Raw genomic sequence first — 19,054 nt, 5'->3', positions numbered from 1 at the left:
TGCGAACCCCCGAGAGGAACTTCCGGACTCACGCATGCGCAGAGCCACCAGCCCCCCCTACCCCGGTCCCTCCCTCGGGCGTTTCCCGCGCCTGCGCAAGATCCTCCAGTCCGATAGAGGGCAGTGAGCCGGTCCTCACGCGGGTTTGGCACCGCCGGCGTAACCCGGAAGCAGCCGCTAACCCGGAAGAGGTTGTGTTTTAGGGCTTTGGAGGGCGCGGTGGCGGCAGCTGCTACTTTGGAGGTGGTTGCGGAGCTACGATGAACGCCCCTCCCGCCTTTGAGTCGTTCCTGCTCTTCGAGGGCGAGAAGAAGTAAGTGGTGGAGCGGGCCGGGGCGGGGAGGGTCGGGCCGAGGGCCGGTCGCAGATTTGGGGGCTTCTCCTGCCGGTCCCCTGCCGGGGGGGAATGAAACAGCTTTGGCTTGAGCGTCGGCTCGGCCGAGTCTGCCAAACGTAAGATGACAGCAAGAACAAAACTGTAATTTAACCACATCCCAAAATGAACCTCACGAATATTTATAGGAATATAAAAGTATCCAGCACTAACAAGATTAAAGTCACAATTTCTTGCATATAAAAAAATTACCAAGCACAGCCCTGCGAGATGGTGGTGAGTCTCCCCATTTTGCAGATGAGGACACTGAGGCTCAGAGAGGTTAAGTAACTCCCCTGGGCACACGGGAAGTGGCGGGTCTGCATTCGAACCCAGACTGGCTCCAAAGTCTTTTTGCTCTGGAATCTGGCAGCCTCCTCGCTCGTCTCCCTGCCCGCCGCCTTTGTCCTCCGTGCTGCAGCCAGGGTGGCGGTTCCTAGACTCGTATCCGATCTTCATTCTCTTGCGTAGAACCTTCAGTGACCCCTCACTGCCTGCGGGGTGAAGGAGAGTGTAGTCTCGGGGTCGGACAGCCTGGGCTTGGCTCCTGGATCTCCCGCTTAAGGACTCTGTGTCTTTGGGCAAGTGACTCAGTCTGCCTGAGGCCCACTTTCCTCATCTGGAAAATGGGCTTATTACTGCATTGAACCACAGGGTTTTCTCTAAGGGGAGATTAAATGAGGTAGTTTATATCACGCGCTTAGTCCAGGGCTTAGCATGTGGAAGACCCTCTTAAAGGTTGGGCTTTCCTTCTCTGAACAGCCTGGCCTGCAGGGCTCTGTGGTCTAGCCCTTGCCAGCCATTTCAGTCTCCCTGAGAGCAGCGGTTCTCAACTGGGGACCATTTTGCCCCTAGGGGGCTTTTGGCAATGCCTGCAAACATTTTTGGTTGTCATGGGTGGGGGGGTGCTACTGGCATCTAGTGGGTAGGGCCAGGAGTGCTGCTAATATCCTACAACGTACAAGACAGCCCCTACAAAGAAGAACTATCTGGCCTAAAATGTCAGTGGTGCCAAGGTTGAGAAAGTTTGCTTCAGGAAAAAGGAGCCATCCAGAGTGGGCAAGGGTCCCCCAGGATGAGGGTGTGGCTGGGGTCAGGATGGAGACACCCTGCCGCTCTGAGTCAGGGGTCTTTATGGGATGAAGAGATTGGGAGAGGCTTCCAGGAGGACGTGGGACTTGAGCCTGCCGTGAACGGCAGGGTTTAGACTCAGGGGAGGAGGGGAGCCCCTGCCCCCCATCTGTTGCCTCTCCTCTTCCTAGGATCACCATTAACAAGGACACCAAGGTGCCCAATGCCTGTCTGTTCACCATCAACAAAGAAGACCACACCCTGGGAAACATCATTAAATCGTAAGTTCCAGGTCCAAGGTTCCCGGGCTGCGTTTTGTGGGGCTTTCTGAGGCAAAGCGCAAGTTCCAGAAGATTTTCTTGACTGTGTTTTTGTGCTAATGAGCGTGGAGAAGCAGTCAGGGTTAGCTCCCACCCACCAGCCCGTTTGTGACATGACCCCGGTGACACCTGGCGTTCCCCATGTGTGTGGCAGAGATTGGAACTGAGTAGAGTAGGAGGTGGGAGAGGGCTCTGTGGTCATCTGGTGCCCCTGGTGGGTACCTGACATTGGTTGGTGAGTATTTATTTACACCTGTGAAGTCCTGGCCAGGGTGGTGGTCATGACGTGAGTGCCGCTCTGGCCCGGAGACTTGTCGTTCTGCTGAAAATGCCATCAGTGAGGCCTGGCTCGCCCCGGTCTGCGTGCCGAGGCCGTGAGCAGGAGCTGCCCGGTCTCCTGGTATAGGTAGGGAGCAGGGTTGCCCGTCTTCTGTTCGGATGCCTCCCGCCCTCAGCCAAACCAGTGGTGCACCTGGGCTCTTCTGGGGCCCCGCTGCTCCACTCCTATGTGAGCCCAGTGTCCCCACTTGTGCTGGGGCGCTGCCTCTTGGTGCTCACACTTGACTGAGCTGCTCTGGAGAACAGCTGTGCTTGCCCAGGGCACAGCACACAATGTGCACTTCACGTCCCACAGCCTTGCAGAACGGTCCCCACGTGTGTGGACGGCAGCTGCCAGCCCATGTTGCCCAAAGGACTTCCACTTCCATTTCACTAACTGCTGGGAGCCGGGCCTTCTCCCCTGCTGCCTCTCCTTGCTGTGCCAGATGCTCTCTGGGGGCTGGGATGGGGCATTTGTGTTCTAGTTTACTGAATACTGACTGGAGTTTTACTGCCTAGGAAGATGTTTTTGGGGGCGTTGGCCCCAGTGCACTTGCTTACAGGCCTCAACCCACCAAGAAGCTCCCTTGGTTAGAAGGCCTGGTAAGCCCCAGGGACACTGGGCTCAGCCTCCTTCCCACTGCCCATCCCTGTGTCTCAGACAGCTGCTGAAGGACCCACAGGTGCTGTTTGCTGGCTACAAAGTCCCCCACCCCTTGGAGCACAAGATAATCATCCGCGTGCAGACCACACCAGACTACAGCCCCCAGGAGGCCTTCACCAATGCCATCACAGACCTCATCAGCGAGCTCTCCCTGCTGGAGGAGCGATTCCGGGTGAGGAACCAGATGCGCAGGCTCTATGGCCAGAGCCGCAGTGTTCTCACGCTCATGCCTAGGATGACCCCTGGGTGGTTTCCTGATTCATTTGGGGGTGTACAGAGGTGATGACAGAGCAGGGATCTCCACCACAGTCTTCAGGCAGCACAGACTAAGGGGTTATGGAGTTCAGCCCCGGGGCCTGCTGTCTGCACCCATGGGTGGGACCTTACCTAGCGCTCCAGGGTCTGCTTGTGAGCTCTTTGTGGTCCCTGTGGGAGCAAGGGGTGCAGTGCCCCATGGGGATGCTCCTCCAAGTCTCTTGTCTGTGGTGCTGGCTGCTCTGTGGTTTGTAAGGCCTGGGTGCTTCTAGGGCATTTGTCTGGCTAGGGGGCAGCTCATCCTAGGGTGGGGCTCCAGGAAGGGCCAAATGGTATGGTCACACCTGTTCCTGCAGGGACCTCAAAGTCTAGACTGGATTTAGAGGGAAAGATCCATCCCGTCAGATTTCTACATCTAAGTCAGATGCTCACCAGGAGGCGCCTCTGCCCCACTGCCTCCCGCCAGGCAGCAGGACATGTGCTGCACACAAATAATGGGTTGGACAGGGCTGGCTCAGAGGGTCCCTGGGGCTCGGCCTCCCTGCTCCCTGGAGCTGCTCAGGCCCGGTTTGCAGCCTCTGTTCAGTTCATGGGCGCGTTCTGGAGCAGGGCCAGAATTCCTGTCGGACCTCCGTCGGGGATGCTGGGCTTGCGTTCCCCATGCCCTCACCCTGGTCGTTCCAGCTAAGTGTGCTGTCTTCTTCCTCCCCCAGGTGGCCATCAAAGACAAGCAAGAAGGGATCGAATAGTGGGCTGGAAGGAGTCTCGCTTGGCCAGTTCCTATCCTGCACTGGGCCTTCTCCAGGTGCCAGGTGGAGAGCAGCTCCTCCCAGCTGTGGGCCTCCTTGTAGCTACCCCAGTGAGCCCCTCACCCCCGACACCCACGTGTCCTGTACATAGATTGTTTTATCTTCCTAATAAAGTGTGGCAGGGAAAAGACCCGGATGAGGCCTGAAGCAGGGGGGACTTCACAGCAAATGGATTGTCAGTCTCGGTGGAGGTAGATGACCTGTTGCAAAGCCACTCTGCGGCCACATTTCAGAGTGAATTGGCCCAAAGGCTCAGGTTTCTGTCAGAGGGTGGTAGGAACAAGCTCATTCTGGACAACTGGGAACCCGGGAGGAGGTGGTCTTGAGCAGAAGGGGACGGAAAACCTGTGGACTTCCGTGAGTCTCTGCTCTGGAAGCCTCAGCTGCCAGCTCTGCCTGTCACTCAAAGTAGGAGGAGCAGACGGGCCCACAAACGGCTCACCACAGGCTTCTCTACCCCAGTAGAGTTTAATAAAAATAGTCAACTGTGAAAAGCTCCCTGTCATTAGCAAAAGCTGAATAAGTTAAGTTGTGTCCATGGGCCTCTGCGTAGAGGCAGGAGCTTGTGCTCAAGGCTAGTGTTTCCTCCAGATGGCCACGATGTTGGAGTCCGTCAGAGCGGTGAGGTAGGTAAAGGTGGGGTTGGCCACCACTGTGTTCACCATGGTCTTCGTCACCGCCTGCCCGAGGGCCCGGGGCTGGGGCCACTTAAGGATCTGGTGGGAGGAGAGGGGGCTGGGCTCCGGCTTCCTAGACACCGGGCCCTTGTCCTGCACCAGGCCCCGGCAGGGCGGTGGGAGTGAGCTGTGCATACCTGCGTGGGCGCCTGCGGGGCTGCCAGTGGCAGAGGCTGCTGCGTCAGGATGCGCTTGATGTCGTAGACCCACACGTTGCCCTCCTCGTCCCCACAGAGCACAATCCCTTCATCTGCCAGGACACAGAGAGTGGAATCTCAGGTGGGGCAGGGGGTGGGCAGAGCTCCAAAAGGTGGCAGGTGGGACGGTGCGGGTGGGCTCACCAGGACAGGCGCTGAGTGAGAAGTAAGCCAACTCAGTGTGGGACCACTGCAGCCGAGCCAGGACCACTACTGCCACCGTGGACTGGCTTCCTCGGCCCAGCCACGTCTGGCTCCAGCTCCATAGGCAGATGGTACCCAGGCCATTCCCCTTGGAGGCTGTGCGGGGAGAATAGAGAACTGTGCCTGGGGGGGCCCCCTCTCCAGTCACTTCCTGTCCCACAGTGGGGACCCCTCTGAAGCCTTCAAACCTAAACCCCAGGCCAGGGAGAAGTGACCCATGAAGGCCTTACCAGGGCCCATGTGGGTCCCAGGAGGCCAGGCTGTTCTGAGTCAGGCCCACTCACCCACGACATCGTCATTCACAAACGCCAGCCCGTCCACTCGCCGTCGAGATGCCTCGGAGCCCTCGAAGACGAACTCCACGTCACACACCCTGCGGCGGCAGAAGACGCTGGTGGGCTACTCCTTACACATTTTGTAAAAGCTGCTCATCCACTCAAGTGGCTGCCAGGGACCTACTCTGGGCTCTGCCCTGTGCAAAGGTCAACAGATGCAACCAGAGAGACCCCTCCCGGGCCTTAGAGGGGTTCCGCTCTGCCCTGGACGTGGGAGCCAGCACCTCAGGCTACTGAGTCCCAGGTGCTGGGAACTCAGAAGCATGAGGGGCTGCTGCTTCCAGGATGGGAGTGGGCTGTGTGGCCAGGAAAGGTTCTGGAAAGAGGCAGTGTCTCTGGGACTGAGTGACAGATGAGCAGGAGTTTGCCAAGCAGCTGAGCACTGGGGACCGGAGGGGAGATTTGGAGCCTGAGGACAGTGGGAGTAGCTGCTGAATGTTTCCAAGCTGAGACTGTGTGTGGGGTCACACTGCTTGGAGAGGCCATGCAGCAGCAGCCTGGAGTCCTGAGAGGCCACCTGGAGCCAGAAAGGCAAGCAAGTAGCAACCATGAGAAGCAGATGCGTCTGAGATGCAGGAGGAAGGCCACACACAGGGCTGGAGACCAGGCAGACGTGGGTGGGCAGGGAGGGGGCAGGCCCAGGGCCACCGCCAACACATGGCTGGACAACAGCCACAGCCTGTGTGGAGACCTGCCCTCCTTCCCTCCCAAGCAGCTACGTCACCAGCCTACCCTGGCCCAGGTAACCCTGCCACCTCATCTTGTGCCATTTCCTCCAATTTTCCAAGCTGTGGCCAGACTTCCATGGCCAGTCTTCGGTGGTCAGCCAGCTCTCGCCGCCACCGGCCCTTGGCACATGCTGTTCCCTCTGTGTGAGCACGTTCCCTTCCCTGTGCCTGCCTGATGCCCTTGCAGGGGACACTGGGAGCCTGAGAACCCATCTGTCTACCACCAGTCCTTCTGCAGAGGCCCACTGGCCTCCCTGTCCCCCTCTCAGACCGAGACCTGATTCTCTTTCCTTTGTAGCTTTGTGGGGTTTGAAGTGGCCACCTTTGTTTAAGGCCTGTCTCCCTGACTAGGCTGTGGGCCCCACGAGGGCAGGGACCCTATGCCAAGCCATCTCAGGCCTTCTGGGTGGTACAGATGGGCCACAGGCCTCACCCTGGCCTTCCCAGGGCCTCATCCTTGTCTAGACACATCTCTCTTGTCCTCCATTAGTCCTGGGATGCAAGTTGCTGTCCCCACTTTACAGATGAGAAAATTATGCTAGGACAGAGAAAGGTCACTCTGCTGGGGGGGTGGCAGGACCTGGGGTTGGTGAAGCCCCAGGTTGAAGGGGAGGTGATCACAGCCCAGTCCCCAGCCCAACACCAGGGAAGGAATGGGTCACTTGGGCGTTTCCTCGAGAGACTAGGAGGAGGTGGGATGGGGCATGTGGTTTGGGCACCACCCCTGGCAGGTGTGCCTGGGGTCGGACATCTGGACCGGCAGCCACCTGGCTCAGAGGCTTGGCTTTCAAGGCATCCCCGCCTGGCCTCACCTCCTCTTCTGAGGCTGGTCCAGCCGCACATCCCAGCAGCAGCAGCCACCCTCACAGCCAGCCAGCAGGTAGGCATCTGGGCAGGAGGCCACTGGGCAGAGACGCAGGGGGATGGAGGTGGTATCGAGCGTGAGCAGCTGGCTGCCGGCACATGAGAGAGACAGCATGAGCCCATGGGCCCAGGGGTCTGCTCACCCTAGCAGCCATTCCCTCCCCCCAGCCCTCCCCCCAAGCATCACCTGGCCTGGAATTCGTAGTCGTGGTTGGGCACCCCAATGTCCCAGAGGATGATCCGCTTGTCATAGGAGGCCGCTGAAGGGGCGACGGGAAGAGGACGGGTGGCCCTGAGGGCCCTGCTCCCTCCCGCAGGCTATATCCCAGGCTGAGACCATGGTCCCAAGGCCAACCCTCCAGGGCGGGAGGAAGGGCCATGGCTGAGAGACAGAGAACTCAAGGACCTACAGTCCCTGTCCCGCTCTAACCTAATGCACCCCACGCCAGGCAGCCATCTTTTGGAGGCCTCTGCTCACACAACACCCTTGTTGGGCTCACCACTCCTGAGGGCCAGGGGTATCACCCGGGTCAGACAGAGTGGCTCAGCTTGCTGGAAAGCTCCAAGGCCACAGAGCAGGAGGAAAAGCAGGGTCCGAAGCCCAGTCAGTTGTCCGTGAAGCCACGTTGGTCCCACCACAGACAGAGCCGATCTCGCAGCCCAGTGTGAGGCCCACCAGCCACATGAGCTCCCACCATCCCAGGGAGCACTGAGGCACTGGGCTGCAGGACGGGGGTGCTGGGGAGCCCCGGGGGGATGGGGAGAGGGTCTTACTGAAGAGGTGGGTCTCGTGGGTGGGGCTGAAGCAGAGGGTGGCGATGGCCTTCTTGTGGGCCCGGATGACCCCGCAGCAGAAGCCGGCACGCACGTGCAGCAGCCGGACCAGCCCCCGCAGGCCTGCAGCCGCCAGCACGCTCCAGCGCTTCTTGTGGCCTGCCTGAGTGACCACCATCAGGGCTGTCCAGGCCACGGAGAAGAACTCCTTAGGGGGAGAGGGGGCATGGTCACCGAGGGGCAGAGCTGCGTGTGTGCACAGGCATGCAGGATAGGCTGGGAAACTGAGGCCCAGCAGCAAAGAAAAGGTCACCTGGTGCATAGGAGGCCGAGCCTGGACCCCCAAGACAACACTCCCGCCCCCAGGAGTCAAGGCTCTGCCTGCCACCCTGCAGGAGCAGGCCCTGGCACTCACCTCGCCTGGCGCCTTGTACTTGTGCAGTACGATGCCCGTCTGGCAGTCTATCACACACACAGCCTCCCCGCCACACGTGGCCACAGTCTGGGATGTGGCCCCTACATGCCCTGTTTTGGGGGGTCAGCCTAGTAAAAACATTTTCTGTAAAGTTCCCCTCTGCAGCTCCCTCTTCCTGGCCTTGACAATACTTTTAAGCTCTCTGTTCCTCCAGATTCCCCATCCACGCAGGCGGCCCCCTCCAGGCGGCATTCCTAGGTTCCCTTCTTGTTCCCTGTGGCCCCCGCCCTGTCCCTGCCTGCCCACCATGCATGTACCCTCCTCCCAAGCCGGCTCAAAGGCGCAGGCCCAGAGCTGCGTCTCCAGGTCCCGAGGGCTGTTGTTCTTGCTGTGGCATTGTAGGAAGTGCAGGGGCTCCAGCTTCGGGGCAGGCTGTGGGGGCAGAGTGGGGTCATGGCAGCCCCAGCCCTAGCTCCCCACCACATGCTCCCTGCCACCTTGCTAGGTTACCTGGCTGTCATCAGAGCCCACGGGGCTGCCCTCCACCGGGGCGGTGCACACCCGCTTGTTGGGAGAGAGGTTGAGTGGGACATCATCCGGCCGTTTCAAGGCACCTGGCTTGGCCTGTGGAGGGGGCAGGGGGCCAGGGGCGGGCTGAGGGCCTGGTGACCATGAGCTCATCCGTCCAGGCTTTCCTCCTCCCCATCACAGGCTGGACTGCACCCTCCATGGTGTGGGAGACAAGGGCCAGTCCAGGGTCAGAGGGAACTAGCATAGGCATCAGAGACTGTCTCCCGGCTCATTTCCTGGGCCCCCTCTTCCCTGCAGCCTCCCTAGGCAGGAAGGGCAAGGCAGGCCCTAGGAGCCCGGGGAGATGCATGGAACCACACTCACCCTGGGCTCCTGGGCAGCTGTGGCTTTTGAGGGCCTCTCCAGGCTGTCTGCCTCATGTACCTGAATCCCACTAGAGGCCACCAGTTCCTCAGAGATCATCCGCACCTGGATGGGGCCAGGCCATCAGGGAGCTGAGCATAGTCCTGGGGGCCCCCAGCCCCTCCCCAGATGCCTGGACAGCGGGAGCTTGTGCTTCCCAAGGCAGGAAAGGCCCTTTCCAGCCCATAGGGCTGCCTTCCCTGACCCGCCTTGGTCCCCACTGCCCCTCATGGCCAGAGACCTCCAGGGAAGCTCAGGGCACGGAAGCCAGCAAGGAGCTGGGAGAAATGACCCCCAGCACAGTGGGGTGAGGACATACCCGCCACTGGGTGAACTCGCTGAGGGACTCGGGCCCATAGCGGACATCCCTGATGGCAGACCTCACAAAGTCCTCCTGGGCCTTCTCCGCCTCCTCCTCTGGGCTCAGTGTAGCCATGAACTTCTCCCAGTGAGCTGTGACCTGACACCAGGCACCAGATTCAGGCCCAGCCCACCCCAGCTCTCCCGGACCCTTCACGGCACCTCTGCCTCCAACCTCACGGGCACAGCTGTCTCCACCTCCCTGTCTCCTGCAAACCACAGCCTTCTCAGCTGCAGGCTGAACAAGCCTAAGCAACACACACGAGTACCAGCCCCAGGAGGAGGGGCTGGCCCAGGGTAAAGGCACTGTGACGGCGTCTCAGCCTCCCCTGCGGGGCCCCGGCCTGCACACGGGAGGGCACGACCTCCAAGCACAAGAGGCCAAACACCACAGCCAGGCTCAGAGCGGCACATCAGGCCAGGGGCTAAGGGGCGAAGAGCCTCTGTTACCCCCAAGAGTCCTCCAAATGTGCACTTCTGTCACCCCATCCCCAAGGTCCCCGACTCCTCCCAAGGCCCAGACCCCTCCCAGCTCCCTCACCCTGCTGGTCAGCTCCCGGTTCAGGCTCTCCACCTGAGAGGAAGTGGAGGAAGCATCCTTGCCATTGACCTTACGGAGCTTGGGCAGGAGAAACGAGACTTTCAGATTGTCACTGACCTGGGGGATGAAGAAGGAGTGGCTTGGGGGTGCCTAGCCCCAGGCTCAGGGGCTGCTGAGCCCGAGCCCAACAGAATGCTGGCCCTGGGCATGGGGCTGGGGGTCCCCCACGTACTGTCAGGAAGGGGTTGCCCTCTAGGCTGAGCTCCTCGAGCTGTGGGAACTGGCACAAGGTAGTGACGTCCCCCAGCTGGTTGTTGGCGCAGCGGAGGATGCGCAGGTGGGACAGGCCCAGGTTGGCAGGCAGCGTCTCCAGTTGGTTGTTGGAGAGGTCCAGCTCTTGCAGCTGTGTCAGGCGGCTCAGGAGCTTGGGGTCCAAGTGCTCAGAGAGCAGCTTCAGCCCTGACAGGCTGGGGTGAGATGAGGGGCAGACCAGGAGGGCTCAGGGGCAGGCGGGCCTCCTCGCCCCGCCTCTGGCAGCCCAGGGGCCTCCGAAGGCGTTTTCACCTGGCCTCTCTTGCGCATGCACAGCCTCTCCCCAACATCCCGCTTTTTTTAAATCTTAGAACTCGGGCAGCATGGCCCGCTCAGGATGCTTTTCCTGACTCTCTGGGGGCGCTCCTCTGTAATTGTCGCAACAGGTTGCTCAGTACTCTTTCTGCAAGACTCCCCAGCAGCCCGGGCCTTCTTCAGGGGAAAGGCCACTTGGAGCCAGCTCGGCCCATCTCGTAACGAGAGGACGGCGTTTGGCCCCAGCGATTAGGAGAGTTCGCCGAACCGAGAGAGCCGTTACGGGGCAGGGCAGGGAGTCGGCAAGGGTCCCCGCCCTTCTTCCCGCCCGCCCGGCGACCACAGCCCGGGAGGCGGGCTGTGTGGCCTCGGCGCCGCGGACCCCCAGTCATCCCCGGCCCGCCTCTTACTCCAGGCTCCGGATCTTGCCCAGCCGGTCGCTCTTGGGTCGCCCCCGCTGCATCAGCAGCCGCGCTGAGAGGGGGCCCATGGCGAGGAGGCGCGGCCCGCGCGGGCCCGATCGGCGGCACCAGCGGCGGCCGAGCCCGCTTCTCCCGTCGGTGGCGCCGCGCGAGCCCAGGAGGTGGCGCCGCGCGAGCCTGGTGGCAGAGACGACCGGAAGGAAGCAGCCCGCGGACCTCGTGCCCTGCGGACCTCGCGCCCTTGCGCGCGGACTACAACTCCCAGCGGCCCCCCGGCCCGCGGCTCCGCGCCTGCGCCTTGCGCGCCAGGACGCGGCGATGGCGGCTGCGGCAGTGGCAGCCCCCGAGGTCCTTCGGGAATGCGGCTGCAAGGGCATCCGGACCTGTCTGATCTGCGAGCGGCAGCGCGGAGGGGACCCGCCCTGGCAGCACCCACCGCAGGTGAGGTCTGGGAGAGGAGCCGCGCCCGCGGCTCCGCTCTTCATATGGGGAAACTGAGGCCCAGGTTGGCCATGAAGACGGGCCCCAGATCGAACGGTGTCAGGGGCCCTCGCGGTGGGGCGTTGCGGGGAGAGGAGGTGAGGGCTTTGAGGAGGAGGCTTGGAGTCGGGAAGGGGCTGGGACGCGGGTGCAGTCCGACCACAGCGCGCCTCTGGGGCTGCGGGGTAGTCTGACAGCAAACCTTCATGTCGCCCCCTGTATCTGGGGCTTGGAGCTTCACGGGCCCTCGGGGACACGACACGGAACGAGAAGGGGGTCCGAAAACCAGGGCAGAGGGCCCCAGAAGGCCTTGGACGGAAATGGGCAAGGAGGAAATTAATGCAATTAATTAACCAAAAAGGACTCAGAGCCTTTGAGCTGCGCAAGGACGTTCCAGCGGGGGGACTGCTTGGGCAAAGGCCTGGGGGAGGTGCGTGTGCTCAGACGGCGTGATGCTTCCGGTGAGGGGGTGACACGGTCGCCGGGGCCTGGCAAGGCTGCACTGGTCCTGAGGCTGTGGAGAACTCCTGAGGGTTTTAAAGGAAGTTGCAAGTGAATTTGGGAAAGATCGTGGGAGGGGTGGGGCGGACAGGAAGGTGTGGAGGCTGGGAAGCCAGACAAGAAACTGTGGCAGTGTTCCTGGTAAGAGCTTGGAAGGTCCTGTGGGATCAGTTTAGCAGTTCCTCAGAAAATTACGAGCAGAATTACCTACGGTCCAGCCCTTCCACTTCTGGGTAGATACCCGAAAGATACTGACAGCGGGGTCTGGAAGAGATACTTGCAAACCCATGTCCGTAGCAGCACTATGCCAACAGCTAAAAGGTGGAAGCAACTCTAGTGTCCATTGACAGATGAATGGATAAACAGAATGTGCTACTTTACCACAATTAAAAACTTTAAATAGCAGTTAAGTTCACGGGTTCGGATCCTGGGTGTACATGGCACTGCTCATCAAGCCATGCTGGGCAGCATCCTATATACAAAATAGAGGAAGATTGGTACAGATGTTAGCTCAGGGCCAATCTTCTTCACCCCCCCCCCCCCCAAAAAAAAAGCCAAAAGTCTGAACAGTGCCGTGGCTATGGGTGCGGAGACACAGGCTCTGTGGGGGTAGCACCTTCCCAACCTGATGGCTGGGGGACAAGTGAAATGTCCAGCGTGTCCCGTGTGAGGTGCCAGGAGAGAGAACGTGGTGGTTCAGGATGGGGTGGGGTGGTAGCAATGCCTATGGAACATAAAGGGGAGGAAGCAGAATTCACTGGGCAGGGAGGACCCCAGACTGCCTGTAGATCTGACAGTCACAGCCAGCCCAGCCGGAAGCTCCCGAGCAAAGACTGCCCATTAGGGAGTCCCGTGTTGGACAGAACCACTGGCAGGGGCTGCCCAGGACGAGGATGGCCCCCCTTGAAACCTGAGGCAGGTCCTGAAGGCCCTGTGGCAGGAGGTCGTTAGGCTGGCACTCCTCGAGGAGGACTGGCAAATTCTGATCTTTCTCGAAGGGAAATTGAGGCAGCGCCTGTGGCTGCCACAGCATAGGGCAGGCCCCAGAAACGTCCCCGCCTCGGCTGGAAAGGGCTTCTCCCCTCCAGCCTCCCAGCGTGTGCCGCTCCCTCCCTGGGCAGCCCCGGAGCCTCAGCTTTAGGGGTAGCATATTTCTCGAACTCCTGGTCTAGGCAGAATGCTTTCACACACTTTAATCCTCAGAGGCTGGAAGGACAGAAGATGCCCCACAGCCACAGCCACTGCCAGGGGGCAACAGTGTGGAATCTGAGGCTGCTTCCTGGCTGTGCAGCCTCGGGCTAGTTCCTTAACTTTGCTGAGCCTCATCTGTAAATTGGAGAGTGAAACATGATCATGCAGATGCTCTTCCTTGTTATGAGGAAAGTGAAAAAGGAGAGGGCTTAGGGCCCTTCCCAGGAGGTTCTGCCTCCTTCTGGACTCCAGCTGCCTTCCAAAGTGGCTTCGGGGAAGGATGACCCATCCGGCAGGGGCTGCTCGCGAGGGGCCTCAGGGGCACCCGTGTGCTGAGGCAGGGCTCCAGTGGCTCCAGGACCTCTTCTTTCTTGTGCAGAAAACACACCGTTTCATTTACTACTCTGACACTGGCTGGGCCGTGGGGGCCGAGGAGTCTGACTTCGAAGGCTGGGCCTTCCCCTTCCCGGGTGTGACGGTGATAGAGGACTTCGTGACCCGGGAGGAGGAGGCCGAGATGGTGCAGCTCATGGACCGGGAGCCCTGGAAGCCCTCACAGTCTGGACGGAGGAAGCAGGTAGGCGGGCCCAGAGCTGGGAGGACGGTCGCCCCGCTGGGCCCCTCCAGACTCCTTGTCCGGAGCCTCTTTGCTCACCTCCCTCTCAGTGCTCTCCTCCTCAGCCACACCCCTCGGCCCCCAGGGCCATCGAGGGGCAAGCCCCCTGACCTCAGAGCACGGTGGGCAGGGCTGCTGAGTGGTGTGCCTTGTCAAGGGGGATCTAAAGCAGACAGCCGCTCAGCTCTTTCCGCGCCTTTCTCTAGCTGGCCTGGTGCTGGTGACTGTCACGGTCATGGTCGGGTTAAGGATCGAGGAGGGTTTCTTGAAGGCTACCAGGTGCCTTCCTGTCTGAAATTCTCTCCCCATCACTGTCGTCTCCTCGCACCTGTTCTGCTGATCGGGCCTCCACATCCTGCACTTTCCCTGTGTCGGGGGTCACAGCTCCCTCCTCCCTCCGTTCCTGGGCTCCAGCGATCCTCCACTCCCCAAGGACCTCGAGCCAGCCATCAGGCTGCCTTTCTCTTTGCCTCCCCGGCCCGTCGGCTTTCCTCACCAACTTCCATACCATGGCCAGTTACACTGTCACTTCCATTTGTTGTACTCTTTGCCCTCACCCACAGCCCTGGTTGAGTCCAGCCCCACCCCGCCCCTGGGCACCCACTTGAGGCTTGCTGGCGGGGCTCCCCAGCTCTGCTCTCTACCTCGAGCTGGGCCTTTCCTGCTCCGGCAGTCACACCGCCCTCACCCCGGCTCGTTCACTCTGCTGCTCTCCTTCCACACCTTCTCTTTTCACTCCCCACTCCGCTGACGACCGGGCCTCCCTGAGAACACAGCTGCCTGTGCTGTGCCGACACTGTTCCCCTTACCTGAGCCCCTGGCCAGCTGGATGCTGTCCCCTCCCGCTCGGAAGACACTGTCCAGCGTTGTTCCCCTCTCTCTCCTCGAGATCAGATTTGCCTCAGCTGGGTCTTTTCCACCAGCCTACCGGTGAGCTCCATCTCTCTTGTCTCTGGAGCACAACTTCGCAAGAGCTCTTGGATCTCTTCAATTCCTCTCCTCCCTTAACCCTCTCAAAACCCGCGTCCACTGCTGACCTCCATGCCCTAAACCCAGCCCATCTGCAGGCTCGGTCCTTGGGGCTCTTCTCTCCCTTCTGTGGACGCTCCTTGGCTGCTCTGCGCGAGGCTGCGCACGCTGTTGGCGTATTCGGGACACCCATGTTCGTACCTCCCACCCAGGCTTCTCTCTTGGTCACACCCTGCACCGGGCTCTGGCTCCTTGTCCCCAGCTGCAGCCCCTCAGGGTCCCCATCTCAGCCAGCTCCATCTTCCACCTGCTCAGGCCGGAAGCCATGGGTCTTTCCAGATTTCTCTCTGTCTCTCCTTGGTAGTTCCTGTCAGCTCTTTCTTCCTTCAAACATACCCCGAATCTGAGAACACACCCCCCCCATCGCCACCCCCAGTGCAGGAGCTTCCCGCAGCAGCCCTCGCCCTTTGCGGTCAGCTTCAGTAGAGAGAAAAGTGAACCTGCTGATGTCCTGTCCAGTCGAGTCACCGCTCTGTCACAGAGCCTGCAGAGCCTCCCCTCTCAGCCCAAAGGCAGAGTCCTTACAGGGCCCTGGAAGGCCCTGCACTGGCCGCCAGCCCACCCTTCGTGTCTACTTCTGCTCTCAGCGTGTCGCCTAGGGCAGTCACCCAGCCTCCTCAGTGTTCCTTAAATACTCGGGCTTTGCTCCTCTACGCCCTGCACTCCATCTCAGGCTTCTGCCTGCTGCCACAAGGGGTGGCCTGCAGGAGCTGCCTCGCCCCGGCACTCTGCGACCTGCAGAGCCTGGGGGGGCCAGGACATTTCCACCGGGCGGAGCCCCCCTCCACAGGAGGGGCACCCGAGGGGGCAGGAGTCTGCGGATAAACGCTCCTCTCTTTCATCGCTCAGCCTACAAATCTGAGTTGTGTTCCAGAAGGCTCCTCTCTGATGTGTTTTTGTTTTTTAGAAAGCGGCTACCTACCATGAAATCGACCCACTTCAAGGGCACAATTCAGTGGTTTGATTTTTAGTATATTCACCATATTGTGCAACCATCACCACTACCTGGTTCCAGAACATTTTCATCACCCCAAAGGTGGTGATAATCCATTGGCAGTCACTCCCCACTCCTCTGTTCCCCAGCAGCCACTGATCCGCCTTCTGTCTCTGTGGACTTGCCTGTCCTGGACGTTTCACATAAACGCGAGTATATAAGACGTGACCCTTGCGTCTGGTGTCTTTCAGTTAGCGTGACGTCTTCAGGGCTCATCACTTTGGCGCTGCATCAGCGCCTCACTGCTTTCTCGGGCCGAGCGATATTCCACTGTGCAGAAGTGCGTCGTTCATCCATTCATCCGTTGGTGGACACTTGGGTTGTTTCCACTTTTTGCCTGTTGTGAATAGTGCCGCTGTGAACGTTCATGTGCAAGTTGCTGTGTAGACGCCTGTTTCCAGTTCCTTTGGGTGTGTAGCTAGGAGTGGAACTCTGAGTCATGTGCTCTCTTTGCCCTCGTGGTTCTGAACCCCAGTTGTGCCCGGCGCTGACCGGCAATGCTGCTGCCTTGGGTTGGCTTTCCCGCCCTCGCTGCTCATCCTTCCCAGATCCTTACTCCTTTGCATCATGTCCTGGAACAGGCCGCCTGCCCACGGGCCTTGTCTCGGCTCTGCTTTCTGCAGTACCTGGGCTAGGACATCCCCTCGACACTTCCTATCCCCCTTCGCTGCTTTATTTTTCTCCTTAGCATTTACTGCTGTCTGCTGTTGGCCGTTTATTTACACCTCCTTGGTGTTGGCCTCTTCCTGCTAGAATGTCAGATCCACGAAGTCAGGAATTTTTGCTTGTCTTGGTCGCTGTCATTGAATTCTTCCTACCTGGTCTGTGATCCTGTTTCTGTAAACTCACACGTTTCTCCACTTCTTTCTTGTCCTCGTCCTTCAGGACTACGGCCCCAAAGTCAACTTTCGGAAGCAGAAGCTAAAGACCGCTGGCTTCAGAGGCCTCCCCAGCTTCAGCCGGGAGGTGGTGCGGAGGATGGGCCTCTACCCCATCCTGGAGGACTTCCGGCCTGTGGAGCAGTGCAACCTGGACTACTGCCCGGAGCGCGGCTCGGCCATTGACCCCCACCTGGACGACGCCTGGCTGTGGGGGGAGCGGCTGGTGAGCCTCAACCTCCTGTCCCCCACGGTGCTCTCCATGTCCCGGGAGGCGCCCGGCAGCCTGCTGCTCTGCTTGGCCCCGTCGGGCTTCCCAGAGGCCTTGGTGGAAGGTGTGATGGCCCCCAGCAGGTCCGTCCTGTGCCAGGAGGTGGAGGTGGCCGTGCCCTTGCCCTGCCGCTCTCTGCTCGTGCTCACGGGAGCCGCGCGCCACCAGTGGAAGCACGCCATCCACCGGCGACACATCCAGGCCCGCCGCGTGTGTGCCACCTTCAGGGAGCTGTCGGCTGAGTTCTGTCCTGGCGGGAAGCAGCAAGAACTGGGGCAGGAGCTCCTGCAAATCTCTCTCTCCTTCCAAGGGAGGCCCATGTGAGCCGCCTGCCAGGGACAGGAGCTGGCGCAGGGTGTGGCCGGGGCCACCGGCGCCAGAGTTGACCACGTGCCAGGGCTGAGGGGGAGCCCGGCACTGGGGCCTTTCTTCCCAGCTCACTGGGTTTAGAGAGGAGACTGCACGACCCCCTGAGGCCACGGCAGTGGGAACCCTGCCTGGGCACTGGTTTTGATGGGTCTCTCAGGTCAGTCCCCTTTGACCTGCACCATGGCCACTTGTTCGAGTTATTTAATTTGTCACATTTTGAGGGCAGTGGCATAATTTGAGCTTAAAAATCATTGGCACCACTTAAAACCCTCTCCTTTATCTGCCTCTAACACGGTTTTCCAACGTCCCACCTGTGGTCCTGTCATTTGGGTAGCGTGTTGGATTGGAGAACGGAACTGGCAGATGATCTGAGGTTTTTATTGTTTCAGACTTCAGGGCGGGTGAGAGCTTCTGAGTCAGGCTCTGCTTGGTTGTGCCTGACCCTGGGGGTGCGAGATCCATGAGGACAGGGAACTCTCTCCTGAGAGTCGGGTACCCCCCCGCCCCCACAATACTGTTAAAAAGTTGGGGGGGAGGGGAACATCTCTTCAGCTCCCAGGACAGCACAAAGTGCTTCACTTTCTGGCACTTTCTGGATGGGTGGCTGTCCTGATGCACCTGCGGCCAGGTGGGGAGCAGGTCGTGGAGGCTGAGGGCGATGGCGTGGGCCCTGGCTTGCATGGCCAGCCCTCTTTCCTGCTGCTTCTATGACAAAGTACACTCGGCTCACTGGCCACATGCTGGGAGCCAAACTCTGGGGAGCAGGGCCCCATCACAGCCCAGAAAGCTTCACGTCAGCACTGGTCTTCACAGTCACTCTGGAACTTTCTGAGAGCTGTCAGGGTAGGGGAGCCGCTGACCACTGTGCACTATCTGCAGAGTGGCATCGCGGCTGCCAGGCCACTGGCTCGGGCTGGGGAACCCTGCACAGACCCAGTGGAGAGGCTGCTTGGGCTTCTAGTGGCTGAGGGAGCCCAGCTGCCGGTGCGGGGGTGCTGGGCTCCCAGCCACCTTGACTGCCGCTCCCTGGGTCAGCTTGCTCGGAGCAGGAGGGCTGAGGACAGCTTCCTCCCAGGTACTGTGACCTCCATGCAAGCCCTCTAGCTCCGGCTCCAGGTCCCATTCGGATGCAAGGCTGGGTGGAGCTCCAGCGATCCTGCTGCATCTGCGCAGCCAAGCAGGCTTGCGGGCTGCCTGTTCCACTGGGGCCAGCGGGGAGCCGCTGCCCTCACAGGCTGGGCCTTGGAGCAGCCCGCTCTGCTGCTTGGAGCCTGCAATATGCTCTGCTGACAGAGGGCTCCGGGGGGAACGCTGCACACCCAGACCCATTGGGGAGAGGCCTGTTAAGGCTAGGGGAGCCACTCGGCAAAGCCCGTTACCCCTGGAATCACCCAGTGCTTGTGAGGGCTTGACAGTGGGCCCTTCAAAACCATGCAGAACACAGCACAGGACGTGCTCCCTGCCGTGATGGTCAGTATGGCCCTGCAGGGGACACCGCGGGATGTGCTCCATCACGTCACAGTCAAGGTTGTGACCTGGAAGCTACTACATGAAGACCATCAGGCATGTGTGCCCGCTGTCTCACTTGAGCATCTGCTGCTCAGGCCACCCACTGAGGTGGCTGGGGTGCTTCAGCCACTGCCCTTGACGGGTCTGAGGGGCTGCCCCCAGGAGCCACAGCCTGAGGGGTACGCGGTCTAACCCCGTATTTCAGGTGGCCATTCCTGCATTCAGCACGCTTTCCCTAAGTGCCAGGCGGATGCAGTGCTGACTGTCTGCCTGTTCCAAGGCTCTTGCAGTGACAGACTAGAAGGCACAGGCCCCCGGGGACATGCTCGTATGGAAGTCCCCTCTTCCAGAGTCGAAGGGAGCTCAGCTGACACGCCTCAGCCTGCCCT

General features: G+C 60.4%; 3 protein-coding genes across 4 annotated transcripts; 2 read left to right on the top strand and 1 right to left on the bottom strand.

Moving 5' to 3' along the window:
* The first annotated feature begins 107 nt into the window (after window positions 1-107).
* POLR2J (RNA polymerase II subunit J) lies at window positions 108-3,940 on the top strand. The gene is made up of 4 exons (XM_008521258.2): window positions 108-313; window positions 1,636-1,725; window positions 2,744-2,918; window positions 3,715-3,940. Exons 1-4 carry the CDS (start codon window positions 261-263, stop codon window positions 3,748-3,750), a joined length of 354 nt encoding a protein of 117 aa, XP_008519480.1. The 5' UTR covers window positions 108-260; the 3' UTR covers window positions 3,751-3,940.
* A 322-nt stretch (window positions 3,941-4,262) lies between these two features.
* Window positions 4,263-11,665, bottom strand: LRWD1 (leucine rich repeats and WD repeat domain containing 1). Of its 2 annotated transcripts, XM_008521259.2 has the most exons (15): window positions 10,816-11,665; window positions 10,071-10,305; window positions 9,839-9,955; window positions 9,257-9,397; window positions 8,899-9,003; window positions 8,515-8,628; window positions 8,322-8,436; window positions 8,005-8,114; window positions 7,590-7,797; window positions 7,003-7,075; window positions 6,764-6,904; window positions 5,173-5,261; window positions 4,829-4,984; window positions 4,625-4,737; window positions 4,263-4,526 (listed from the first exon to the last, which is right to left on the bottom strand). In XM_008521259.2, exons 1-15 carry the CDS (start codon window positions 11,310-11,312, stop codon window positions 4,386-4,388), a joined length of 2,355 nt encoding a protein of 784 aa, XP_008519481.2. In that variant the 5' UTR covers window positions 11,313-11,665; the 3' UTR covers window positions 4,263-4,385. The 2 variants fall into 2 exon arrangements, with proteins under 2 accessions (XP_008519481.2, XP_070422493.1); XM_070566392.1 differs by lacking the exon at window positions 9,839-9,955 and having other exon boundaries at window positions 10,816-11,039.
* ALKBH4 (alkB homolog 4, lysine demethylase) lies at window positions 11,340-17,111 on the top strand. Its single transcript, XM_070568933.1, has 3 exons — window positions 11,340-11,405; window positions 13,379-13,576; window positions 16,524-17,111. The coding sequence occupies exons 1-3, from the start codon at window positions 11,340-11,342 to the stop codon at window positions 17,109-17,111; spliced, it is 852 nt and encodes a 283-aa protein (XP_070425034.1).
* The last annotated feature ends 1,943 nt before the right edge of the window (window positions 17,112-19,054 follow it).

This window comes from Equus przewalskii, chromosome 12 (genome assembly GCF_037783145.1).
Source record: "Equus przewalskii isolate Varuska chromosome 12, EquPr2, whole genome shotgun sequence".
Classification (NCBI taxonomy): domain Eukaryota; kingdom Metazoa; phylum Chordata; class Mammalia; order Perissodactyla; family Equidae; genus Equus; species Equus przewalskii.
The sequence above is the reverse complement of the archived record's forward strand: the minus strand, read 5'-3'. Positions and strand labels throughout refer to the sequence as shown.

Coding starts and splice junctions, on each gene's coding strand:
- POLR2J (XM_008521258.2), top strand. CDS start 261: ATGAACGCCCCTCCCGCCTTTGAGTCGTTCCTGCTCTTCGAGGGCGAG. Junction 314..1,635: donor CTCTTCGAGGGCGAGAAGAA/GTAAGTGGTGGA, acceptor TCCTCTTCCTAG/GATCACCATTAACAAGGACA. Junction 2,919..3,714: donor TGCTGGAGGAGCGATTCCGG/GTGAGGAACCAG, acceptor TTCCTCCCCCAG/GTGGCCATCAAAGACAAGCA.
- LRWD1 (XM_008521259.2), bottom strand. CDS start 11,312: ATGAAGAGCGGAGCCGCGGGCGCGGCTCCTCTCCCAGACCTCACCTGC. Junction 10,306..10,815: donor GGCAAGATCCGGAGCCTGGA/GTAAGAGGCGGG, acceptor ATCTCACCCCAG/CCTGTCAGGGCTGAAGCTGC. Junction 4,527..4,624: donor CCCCGCAGGCGCCCACGCAG/GTATGCACAGCT, acceptor TCCTCCCACCAG/ATCCTTAAGTGGCCCCAGCC.
- ALKBH4 (XM_070568933.1), top strand. CDS start 11,340: ATGAAGACGGGCCCCAGATCGAACGGTGTCAGGGGCCCTCGCGGTGGG. Junction 11,406..13,378: donor GGGCGTTGCGGGGAGAGGAG/GTGAGGGCTTTG, acceptor TTTCTTGTGCAG/AAAACACACCGTTTCATTTA. Junction 13,577..16,523: donor AGTCTGGACGGAGGAAGCAG/GTAGGCGGGCCC, acceptor CTCGTCCTTCAG/GACTACGGCCCCAAAGTCAA.